General features: G+C 37.5%; 1 protein-coding gene across 2 annotated transcripts in view; it reads right to left on the bottom strand.

Moving 5' to 3' along the window:
• Nucleotides 1-12,850, bottom strand: part of nfatc3a (nuclear factor of activated T cells 3a) — a 58,670-nt gene that overhangs the window by 42,464 nt on the left and 3,356 nt on the right. The window contains exon 1 of one of the 2 annotated variants that reach the window (XM_042225891.1): nucleotides 7,291-9,526. The exons of the other annotated variant lie outside the window; for it this stretch is intronic. Within the exon in view, the coding sequence (XP_042081825.1) occupies nucleotides 7,291-7,474 (184 nt within the window). The 5' untranslated portion in view covers nucleotides 7,475-9,526. Of the gene's footprint in view, nucleotides 1-7,290; nucleotides 9,527-12,850 lie in introns of those variants that run through there. 2 annotated transcript variants of the gene reach the window in all.

Here is a 12,850-nt window from a genome sequence, read left to right as displayed (position 1 = left end):
AAGAAGAAGAAGAAGAAGAAGAAGAAGAAGAAGAAGAAGAAGAAGAAGAAGAAGAAGAAGGAGGAGGAGGAGGAGGAGGAAGCTGTTCTAATTTGAATAAGTGTATCCTCTGATTCTGAACCTCAACTGGGAAATGACAGACTACAGAAACTTATAAACATGTAACTTTGGTGACTGCAGTTTGTTCTTTTGTCTGGGCTGCAAAAATGTTCAACTATGCACAGTCATGATGATTAGTGTAAATACAAAAGTATATTTGTTTCTTCCAATCTCAACTAACACTTGCATATTAAAATATTTACATTTATTCTGATGCTTTTACCTTAGCTTGGAAGACTTGCATGGTCTTATGGGTGCATTATTAATGTATGTTACTACTTCTTATTGAACTGCTGCATATATTGTCCAGGACAATCTTGCAAGAGTGTTTTTTATTCTCAAATATTTGCACTGTACAATTGTAAAATTACAGAGAAATAGGAGAAGGTAGGAGTAGATTTATAAATATCAGTGCAATGTAGCACTCAGTCATGTTTAGAGTAGAGTATCATTTGAGTTAACTGTCGTAATAAACAAAAAAATTTAAAAGAGAAGGACAGGAAAGAAGGTACCAAATGGAAAGAAGAGAATAGTAAAAAAAATATACTTTCCTCTTGCTTCTCTGAGGAGGTGCTGTTGCTTAACACCATACAGGCCAGGAAAGGAAAATGTAACATTGCACTCAAATAATGTAGTAGTGTTCTCCTGCCATAACAAGAACATAAGCTATCGCCACAAATCAGGAAATTAGTTTTTGCAGTCGGTAAGGCTATGCTAAATGCTAAAGGGCTTGGTTATACTAGCAATTGCTACATTGCTACATAACAGTCACAGAAGTTATAAACTGACTGCTAATATGAATCCTCTAGTTTTCTTGTCTGGGTTTTGCAAATAACACAAGCTAATGAACTAATTTTAAAAATAGGGTCAGCCATTTCCAGAGGCTGAATGGTAATCAGCTGCTGTCTTTGTGCTACTCACACAAATTATGAGAAACTGTGTGAACTTTGCCACAAAATGTGCCCACAAGTCTGACATTATACCAACTTAACCTTTTACTGTGCCCAAATTACTACAACTATACATTACTTGCAGAGTTTTTTGTTTGTTTGTTTTTTTTGTTAAACTTGGAGGCTAAGCTGGTTTATTACTATAAAGACAATGGAAGTTATCTGATAAAGATAAGGTGACTTTTAAATAAAAAGACTTCTAGATAAACCAAAGTAGGCAGAAATGTACTTTAATGCTCCTTCAACATAATTTAATTATGTAATAAAGAAATCATAATTATTAATAATGCAATTATGTTCATCCAAACATAATTACTTTGTTTGGATCTTGTTTGTATTCAAGACACTTAAAAAACACTGTGAGGGAGTCTTGGATTTTTCATTAGATGCCTGAGTTGGCCTGGTGAAAGTAATGAGAGCAACTTGTCTCTAGAAAAGTCCATGGCTCAGTCTCCTCAGATGACAAATGAGAAATCCCTCTGCCAGGTAGTCCTACCGTTATCAGTGGTGTAACAATTCGTCAACTTCAGTTATAGAACTGTTACACCACAGTTGTTCAAAGTTTAAATTTATATCTTTTAATGGTGATTATCATATTAGTTCTTCTGTGTTTTATAGTAGCTTATTTATTATTATATTACAGGTAAAAATGAGGTAAGAAAGTTTATCAACTGTTACACTTCTGTGTATTTTTATTCACCTCAATAGACTGTGAAAAAAATAGGTAGCAGATGAGGGTCAGATCGGGGGCGACAACGTTACCTGGCTCACAGCCCTTTCCTTGCTTTGAGTTAAGATTAGCCTGCTACCTAAAACCTTCCAGTGCAAGGAAACTGGTGTGCGGTGGGGAACCCCCTTGTCAGAGCCAAACCCCAGTCATTTAAGGGGAGTAGGACAGGGTGGGGCAGGAGAGGGCAGGAGAGGAGACCAGAGGAGAAGAGAGGAGCAGGACAGTAGTAGCATTGTTGTTTTATCAATGGTACTGGTTGTAAAGCCTCTGCCCTGTTCCTGAAAACCCTGTGCGTCACAAACTCCTCAAGTGTCCATACATTAGACAGCCAATCTGGTTAAATAAAGATCTCTAAGAGGCTTTGCTGTACCTAAGCTAATAATAGCTCCACCTCACTGTGAGATCTTTCAGTGAAGCATGGAATGGTGGATGTTTTTGACACACCACCAAGGCCACTGTGTTTTTACAGTAACCACAGGGAGCAGCCTGATCCACTGGCAATAGTGGTATTCGCTCCTTGACAGGAAGCTCAACGGGCCTCTGGCTGACCGTCACACTGCATGGGGATTCTCACTTGGGGGATAATCCGCAGAGACTTTGTCCCTCCCGCCTCCTGCTTTCACTGCACACAAAGTGTGTCAGGGTCTTGTGACCAGCAGTGACACACAGGCCCACATTCTCAGAAAGTCTAGTTTACTACAGAGAGAGGGAAGGATTTGTCTCCCCCAAAGAAGATGACAAACTCATTGCTCATTGCTGCAAGTCTCTGCTGGTGCGCCCAAGATCTTTCTCTCGACCTCTCTTTGTGCTTATGTGCAAGTCTATGGGTATAAACGAGTGGGTGGTGTATGAATGTGTGTACGTTCCTGTGTGCCTGTGGTTGTGCCTCTGTGCCTTCCTGTGCTTTTTTGCACTTATTGTATGGGTATTTGAGCGATCTTTGCATGTGTTTGTGCGTGTGCACTAATACATATTGTTGTCTTGGGTTACCAACTAGACCCAAAAGCATGTGGTGCTGGAGCAGGAGGGTAATCTAAGCCAGGGTTCCCTTTGTGGTGGGCAAGCAGGTTGATTAGAACAGGCTCTGCTTACATCCCCTGTACAGAGGTCTTTGTGTTTTGCCTAGTATCCACTTTCAGTTCTCCTCAAGAGCTGCTGATCAATGGACCAGAGCAAGTGTGCCAACATGCCATGAACTGCACCATATACATCAGTGAAATGATCAAACTTAACTATGTATAGTAAAAAGTAAAACATCTAAATGTACAAAGCTGAAATATTGTTTTAACTGTTTCCTTTTTTTTTTCCTTTCAACATTTTGGACATCTATCAACTATCTATAATACAGATACATATTATATATCTGATATCAGTCCTTTTTCTCCATGTAATCAACATCTAATACTTCAATGTCAGGAATTTATTAGGCCTAATTTGCTGTGATACCAAAAACGGAGTCAGCAACTAACTGCGACTTAATGACTGTAACCAGTCGTAAAAAATCAAACACCCTGTTGTGCCAGTTTAGGTGAACAATTTACAATGATTTGGCAACAACTATTTTATAAATATTTAAGAAAAATGTAGATTAAACACATTACTTATATTTTTAACTTCTGGGTTCAAACTCATTTTTACTATAATTACCAGAAGAGCTCATAAAAAGTGAATTTAAGGATTTCCTATTGGGTCTTTGAAGAAATCTGCAGTTGGCTGGTTGCCAGCAGTTCTAAACACATCGTCTGTGACGCACTTGCACAATCATATTGTGAGGGCTGGTCTATGCCTATGGCTCCAAACTTTTTTGACTGTGTTTGGGCCAAATCTACTAGACATCTCTCTTTGCGTAGGTTGCTGGGTATGTGTACACATATTATTTATTGAGATGGAGCAAAAGAGAAATGAAGATATTATGAACAATGAGGCAGGCTGGATCTATCTGGAGTCATGAAGTAAAATATACGTATAAAGCATAATATTCAGAAAGGAGTCTCACTTTAATGTTGCATCAGCAGAGACGTGCTACTGTCTTATCCTGTAATGTTATGTTAAGATTACATCAAAAAGCCTTCCTTTGCTGTCACAGAAGACTCACCAGCCAGCAGAGGCTTAACAATGGAAGGCTAAGCCAATGTTAACATATGCCGGCAGCTAAATTAAGCTCCTAATTAACAACCTCATGCTGAGATAACATTATGGGATAAACAGAGAGTGCCAAGTAACCACCTGAACTAAATACTCACCACAGTACCAAGATCCACCTCAAACACATCGCTAACTGTGTTTGAGGGACATTTATTTAATACTACAAAAAGCTCTCACTAATGGTTAATACTTAGTGCACCTATTAGATTAATTCATAATGAAATTCTTAATGTAAATTTCATATATAAAACTGATTTATAAGCTATAATTAAAAACTGAAGAACTTAAACAATGCGGTGCTAAAGAAAATTAAACTAGCCAAACATGACAAAAAAAGTCTTCATCCAACAACAAAACTAATTAGCCTGTTGCACGTGTAAATCATAATTATGATATACAACTATTATTACAAAAAAAAAAAATCAACAAAACAGTCACAGTACCACATTTTTGTCTTTTTTTTTCTAAAACAGCACACTCCCTTCAATATGCAGTTGGGGGTTTTGCTTTCACAAAGCATTGATTTGTTCACCAAATAACAGGGAACACAAGCGGGGGTTAAACCATGGTGAGACAGGTTCACTTTACCTTACTGATGTGTTGTTGCAAGACTAACCCTGCTCAGTGTGACAGGAACCACAGGATCACACATTTTGATGAAAGTGCTTGGCTGAGGAACCAACAGTGCATCTCAACAGAGTGTGTGGGAGTAAGAGTTAGGCGCCAAGTCAGAAACGCGCCTAAACATGACCACCTTGACCTGACCATAGCATCACAGAACTTCAGCTAGTCTTGGATTGCTAACTTCAGTTAGTGCGGTGAGCTATGCTAGATTAATTGCCATTCATCTCCTGTCTTGCATCCTGTACTTGCAGACAGCCTCGTATGTCTCAGTTTTTTTATTTAAATTTTAATTACGTTTTCAGGTGAAGATCTGCAAAATAAACTTTTAAAAATGTAAGTTTAAAGTGTAATATTTGCATGTTTCTGTAGTCAATAAGTAAAATTCAAGTAATTTCAAATAATGTTCTCAATATTGCCCAAAACGCATAGTAGTTTTGCCCTAAGTGACCAGTTCTGCATGTAATCCCCTGTTTTTGAGTAAAGAGGTTCATCCTTTATGTCAAAATGCATGGTCAAAGTTCCCCCTATCCCCCCTTTAATTTCACTGCTCTAAACAACCAGTTTTTTATGTCTATATACATGTAATCACAAAAGCTTGCTGATGATACAGGCACGTATTGGTTTTCAGTGGAGCAGGAAAGCTAGCTGCATGATGGCCTGCAATAACCCAGAGGAGATAACATCAGAGGCTACTGCTAGCAGGGGTGACATTTAAACAATCTGTCAGAGCTGACTGTGCATGTGCCTGAAAAACTCAACTAGGGAGAGGGAGCATGAGAGAAAAAGAGCATGGAAGAGGGAGAAACGAACAGAGCAAGTAAGTGAAAGAGAGACAGAGAAAAGGAGAAAGCACAGGAGGCATAGTGTGTGAGGAGAAATACTGAGCAGATAGAGATGGAAGAGTTGGCATTAGTACACTACACTTGTACAAGGGACTAAATTCTTCAAAGCCAGCTATTTATTTTGTACATGGTTTGTTTCTGGAATATCCAAACACATTCTTAATCTCAAAAGTATCTAAATCTGTAGGCCTTGACCCAACTTGACACATAAGTAAATTACACTACTGCAGCAAAAGAAACATTCTCTTAAGTTCCTCACACAGATAGACGAAATGACATGATAAGAGTGGTGTACCCTCAAAAAAAGGGTCCACCAGCTCTGTTTTGGGGAGTACCTTCTAACATCCATGTTACTCTTTATCATCAGCTTGAAATCAGGCCCAAAAAAAGGAGAAAAACTAGCAGGAAACAATCAAGGAGCAAACAGGAAGACCGCAATTTCCCCTTCAAAAAATACAAATAGAAGTGGTTATATATCCAGATAGAACTCAAAACCTAGAAACCCTTCCTTCACATTTTTTTCAAAGCTCTACAAAGTTAAACCTTTTTTAAATACCAACAAAATTGTGTTTATAGTCATATGCAACCTAAAAAAGACATTTCATGTCAAATGAAAATCACCAGATATAATATTTACACCACACTGTGTGTCAGTGTGTACCACCACCTTTTAACAGTACTATAATAATTCTTCATAAGACAGTGTATACACAATTTATTTTAACATAGCAAGAGCCAAATTGTGCTAAGTAAAAATTTTATTATTGATTTTTGGCCTAAGGCACCAGAAGTTTACATAACAACCTGACAAGTTATTATGTGCACATGGTCTGCATTCCATACATCTACATCTAGTAGAGTAAGTATACTCAGCCCATTGGCTGCTTATTGAAAACTTACTCCAGAAGTCTTCTTTTTTTGGTTAGCTTCAAGTCATTTTCTCATTTATGGGAAGTGTTCTACGACTGATAAGTTAATAGTTTGATCATCTGGTCTAGACCTGATCATTAAAAACAGAACAGAAGGACTTAGGAGAAACTGAATTAGTAGAGCTTCCATTACCAGACACTGACAGAAATTTGGCTTTGAGGGACAGCCTAAGCTAAAATGGGATTTAAATCACCCAAATCCTGATCCAGCAAGCCACACCTCATGACAAAAGGGGACAGGAGAAAGACAGAAAATAAATGAAACTAGATGCAGGAGTACGACAGCTTTCTCTCTGGGGTAATGCAGTCTCTGACATGTTGATACAGAGCAGCCAGCGGTAGCTTCAGTTACACTAAATTTAAACAAGACAGATGCCATACATAGTTGCTCATGCCTCGCCCCAGGAAATAAACGTCTCATTCATCACACAAGGTGCTAGGAATCTCTTAAATCAGTAGGGTTGGGGGTCACCCACGTGGTGATCTTACTCTACATGTTGACTTCACATATGACTGATGTTTGACCTCCATTTTCATAGAGATATTATTGCCTTGAGATTAAAAACTGTCACTAACTGAACAAAATACTTGACTTCCTCAGGACTAATAACAACTTTGTTTGACCAAAAAGCTTAAAATAGAAATTAAATATTCAAATATTAAATTATGTCCTAAATAAAAAATCTCAGGCAAAAGAGAAATTAACATAGTAAAGGTGAAAAAATGCAAACAAAAACTAACTGGCAAAATTAGCTGATGAACATTTAAGCTCAGATGAAACCTTTTTCTCCAAGTTAACCAAAAAATGCAATGCCTCCTTCAGTTATCCAGAGAAGCTTAAATATTATTTCTAACAAATATCATGACACTTTTTATTGTGATGACACCTGTTTGAGTGACTTTTAGTCTAGACAAATACACACACTCAAAACACACCTGGGCAGAGTCTGGGAGTGCAGGCACACACTCACCTGACATTGTGGCACACAGCATTCTTCCACTTCTCTCCTCCTTAAGATCGCAAAGTGTTTGAGCAGTAAAAAGTTGAAGGCTGGAGGGACAAGAGGGGTTCTCTTGCTCTAAGTATGGACGAGTCACTAGAACCTGCCGCCTGCCCTCTGCCACTCTCTTTGGGAGCTCAAAATAGTCCACCATGAGAGCGATGTAATTTCAGTCTTTCAGTCTTTCCCACGACAAGGACTGAAAGGATCGTGCTCTTGGTTCACAGAAGCTCAGCAATGACAACAACACAGATAAGGGCAAAAAAGCTGTCTTCACTAGCTGCTCCCAATCTGATCACTTCATTAGGATAAAGATATGACTTGACATATCGTCACATTTAAGCATGACACGCACAATCTTACAGGTACGAAACATGTCACAGCCCATTAACAGAACAAACCTGACTAATCAAAGTGGCTGTGGTGAAGGCTGGCATCTGGAGATTTCATTAGCCTAGTTCAGTCTCTCTGATGTCACTGGTGGTCTCTTTCATATCCTGAGAAAGCAGCAAGAGGCTTTAGTTGTCCTGGTGGCAGGTCTACTATTCTGTGTGCTGGTATGTCAACTACCAGCAAACCACAAAAAAAAAACTTCTTTTAATGTGTAAGATAAGAAAACACACAGAAAAACAGCCAGAACATGTGGAAAAAAAAAAAAAAAAAAAAAAGAAACAAAGAAAAGCTTTACGCAAAGTAAACGAGTCACAAAACTGCTGTTCGTGATCAGCAGCAGCTAGAGAGTGTGTGCCCCTCTCTCCTTTCATTTCATCCAGCCATCTGAAGCCCACATGGCATGTCTGGGCAGACAGCCAGACACCTCCACAGTGGATCTACTACTCTGCCACCCATAAAGGGCACTTCTTCCCTCTGCCTCAGATCACCTCTAACACCCAATGAGGCCACCACATAATCATGACCTACATAACCCAATACTCACCAATTTTTCTCAATCACCTCACACGACACACTTAACCACAAAAAGGGTAAGCGGTACTTTTTTAAAAAATTTGAGTGAATACTTTAACATACTATAAGATGGGTGGTTTTTATTCTTATACATGAAAAAATATCAACAATATTATCTAACTACTGACATGCTTACTTTATTAGATACTATCGATAAAGTATGTTTTAAGTAATTCTGTGAAACCATCAAATGCAAATCTCTTATATGGCCACTTTCAATTATTTCACAATGGCATTTAGTTTTAGGATACAAAGGAAAAAGTTCTATAACTGACAGGCTGAAAAAATGTCATCTTATTTACCAAGAGACTTATGTCAATCAAATGTGGAGCAATTCTGATACATCTGAGCATTTCTATTACTGCCAAAAAACAGATGGCTGTTAAAATTTTGCCAAAGATTTATACTAAATCACACTGGGCACTGTGTGATTTTCTTTTTGTGTTAGGCACTTTCCTGGTAGCTAACTTGACAGTTAAGTAAACAAGAGAAAAACAATCTTTCTACTACATTCATCTTCTTTTAAAGGCTCAAGACTCACTTAAAGCAGAAGAAATTGAGACGTGGTTAAAATCCTCAGTACAAATTATATTTGAGCCATTTGTGACCAACAAATGCTTTTATCAAAGAGTGAAAATCCATCTATCTATACATCAATTTCCTTCTGCTAATCAAGAGGCACAGTACACCCTCGACAGCACACCAATCTGTCGCATAGCACAGTGAGAAACAATGTTGGTATTGACTTAGAACTGAAAAAAGCTTGAGAAACACGTTGGTTAGTTAATTAGTTAATTTTCTTAACTATGGCGATTTAATTAAAGTCTTGACAATCAAAAGACGTGAGATAATAATTGTGTGATGTACTCATTTTCAAGGGCAGCTGAAGGCTCCATAAAAGGATCTTACAAACCAGTAGTTGACGTCTTGATGGTTACATCCATCTTTGAACTACAGTTGTGGGCAGGAGTTTGCATACAATTATCATGAGGTTAACGCCATGATAGTTTAACCGAATCATTGTACAGCAATGATTCTGAGTTCAAAAAACAAGATGCACAAGTTTGCACATGGTGCACAAAGTCTGAATCTATTTTGGACTTTCTCTAACCCACTCAAGCTTAAATATAGATATACAATTATAAAATCACTTAAATGTTTTCTTAAGTGGTGCCAAAGGTTCTGTGATGTCTTTTAAGTTATTTTAGTGATCATGATCGAGTAGTTTCAACTGATATATATACATATATACATATATATACATATATACATATATATACATATATATATATATAGTTTTTTTTTTTTTTTTTTTTTTTTTTTTTTTTGCCAGTAAGCCTGTCATAACTTTGAGCTCATTTAAAAACACTCACTCGGTTAACAGGTACGAAGAACAGAGTATAAGAACTAAGGAGAGTGGTAGATTTACACAAGATGAGAAGTTCTCTTGGAGGCATTTCCAAGCAACTGCAGATTCCAAGATCAGTTCAAACAACTGTACGCAAGTTCAAGTTATTCGGATGTGTCACCACTTTGGCAAGGTTTGGAAGAAGACCCAAACTGTCACCCTCAGATGAGAGGAAACTGTTAGGAACCACCAAGGCTCGAGCCTGTCATGAGCTGGAAACTGCAGGAACAGCAGCAGTCCCCATGGATTCAGAGGGTACCAAACAAGAAAAAAAGTCCCTACTCCAAAATTGATGCCCTCAAGGTCAACTGAAATTTGCTGCCCATAAGCAACATGCTTTCTGGAGAAAGATTTATGGTCAGCTGAGACAAAGTTTGATGTATTTGGCCACAATGCCAAGACATGTTTGGTGGAGTAAATGAGAAACCTCTCTCTCTGTCTCTCATATATATACTAGAGCAGGGCGATATGGCCAAAAATATTTATCACGATATATATTTGAAAATTTGCGATAACGATATAACCGACGATATAATTGATGCGAGACAAAATACAACTCCACAACATTACTAGCGCAAAAAGACAACCTTCCATTTATTTTCACTTAAACAAGAAGCTGGTTTTTATGTACATTAAAGCTTTATAAAAATGTAACAGTGCAAATGCAAATTCCTTGCTGAAAGTTTAACCAAAAGGCATTTCCAGTAGAAATGGGCTGACATATCCTGAGCATAACCATGTATAATATCCACTGAAGTTAAAAAGAGGTGCTTTGCAACATTAAACTGCAGTGTGCAGTACGTATTTTTCGGACCATAAGGTGCACGGGATTATAAGGCACATTAAGCGAAACAAAGCAGTCAGATAAATCAAACTTTATTAAACTCATTCTTCTTGCTTCCTCCACTTCTGTACCATTGATTCATTAATGTTGAATTCTCTGGCAGCTGCTCTATTCCCATGTTGTTGCAGTATATTAATGACTAACCTCGTATTGTGGATGGATTATCTCAGTTGTTCTCCTGACTGAAGTTTGGTCCGTTTACAGCATCCTGCCATGCGATTGCATTTGTCTCTAACCATGAAGAACCTTCACATTAACTTTTATAAGTGGGAAAGTGTTAGTGTTCGTCCTCCAGCTTCACTGTTTATGTTATGCTAACATAGCTGTGTCGCTAGCGATCACGTAGCACATCATTATATACCAGCTAGCCCAACTTCAGTAACCCTACAAACGTCACTGCTGTTTAGTTTCCTGTCTTCATTTATGTTGGAAGTGATAGCAGAGCTGTACGTTTGATTTTTTTTTCAGAAATCTCTCAGTCAGAACATGCTATATCATGCTTAGGTAACTAGCGAAACTAGCGAGCTAACTTCCGCTAGCTTCCTGCTAACTTCTAACTCCGTTAAATGTAATAACTTTTGTTTTCATGGATGCCTGGAAGTTAAACTTTATAGTTACACCTGGTAAAGCAGCAATGCTGATCGTTTTATTAAAGATGAAAGAATTTAGACAGTTTTTAACTCTAAGTGATGCTGCAGTGTTGTTTGACCTGAAGGATACGGAGTTTAGGACCCAGATTACTCCCAGATTTAAGAGCATCTTAGTCCGACAAATACGACAATAACGACGGCCGCTTGCATGTTCTGCAAAAAAATGTGCTTTGTTGTGTATCTGACGGACAAACACCAAACCAGTTCCACATCACTGAAGTTGCACCATTTTTGCAAACCAATTCTGGTTCATCTGTTTCACTCAACAATCGGCCATGTGCGTATGAAAACAAAGGCACTGCGCATGCGCGTTTTACTCCCATTCTATCGCGATATTTCGTTTTCCTATCGTTGCCTAACATTATACCGGTATTATCGTGAACGGTATAATATGGCCCAGCCCTATATATACCCACATACACAAGATCTTATATCTTATACATATAAGATAAAATGATTGCCTAATTTTAAAATAATATAATATCATTTTAAAATATAAATATTTTTGCATTACTAAATTATTGCATTACCATTTTATTATTTGTTATTAATTAACACTTTTAACTAATTTTTTAGCAAATATTTAAGCACTGATATTTAGCCCGTATGAACCATTTTATTAATTCTGCAAAATTAAAAGAATAGTTTATTAGTTAAATACCAAACCAAAGAAATTGTTTTAAAATAGTTTTGTAGTTTATTGTCTTTATTGTAAAGCACAGTGAAGATAGGAAATCGAGGGGAAGAGAGAAGTAAATATCCAGCCCTCCAACATCAAACTGATGACTCAGCAGCTAAAGGCATTTTTTGCCCATGTGCACCCAACCCTTGCCATACGTTTGTCCCCAGACAATGCCTTTCATAATCTTTTTTTTTAATGAAAGCATTTGTATATTTGTTTTCTTCACAAATAAAATAATACTTGTTTAGCCTCTATTACAAAGCAAGACTCTCAATCTCTAGTTAAGCTGCTTCACGAAGGGAATTGTTCTTTTCGTTAGCCGCATGTAATCGGGGAAAACCCTTACAGTAAGTGTGCCCAATGCCTTTGAATAGAACAGTGGAATATTTCACCTCAAAGAAATGACAGTTTCCTGAGCAACAAGAAAACAGAGAGAGCAGGAGACTGACACTTAAACAAGCAGACAAAAAGGAGCAGAACAATAAAAAAGATAGATGGAGAGGTGTGGTAAACATTACCACACAATTACATTGAATTTTAATCATATTCACATACATACAAACAAGCAAACAAGTTAGGCTGAAAGTTACGTACACATTTACAGGTCAGCTTCATGTATGAATAAGATAAAAATTGCGATGCTCAGATTTGTCAGAAACCTGAGCATCTTTGGTTCACAGCCTATTATGCAGCTGCTAAAACATATATAGAAAATATGATGCTATTGCTTTATTTTTATTTTGAAAACCTTTACCACTCCTATTTAAGACGCTTAGATAAAAGATTTGAAGAATTAACTGTAGAATCACAAGTGACGAGTAACAATATAATATTTGCACCAATGGTTCCTTGAGTTTTTATAAAAACAAGCCCCAACTTGAGCTTTTGCTTGCAAGTGTGCAACTCCCTGTTACTGTGGCAGAGTGATACAGTTATACACTCGAGTTATTAATTTGGACAAGCACCCCTCCTTACACCCT

The sequence above is a fragment of the Haplochromis burtoni genome, unplaced genomic scaffold, assembly GCF_018398535.1.
Source record: "Haplochromis burtoni strain Fernald_Lab_line unplaced genomic scaffold, NCSU_Asbu1 Contig_187, whole genome shotgun sequence".
Classification (NCBI taxonomy): Eukaryota; Metazoa; Chordata; class Actinopteri; order Cichliformes; family Cichlidae; genus Haplochromis; species Haplochromis burtoni.
This window is presented reverse-complemented; position numbering and strand designations above follow the sequence as displayed.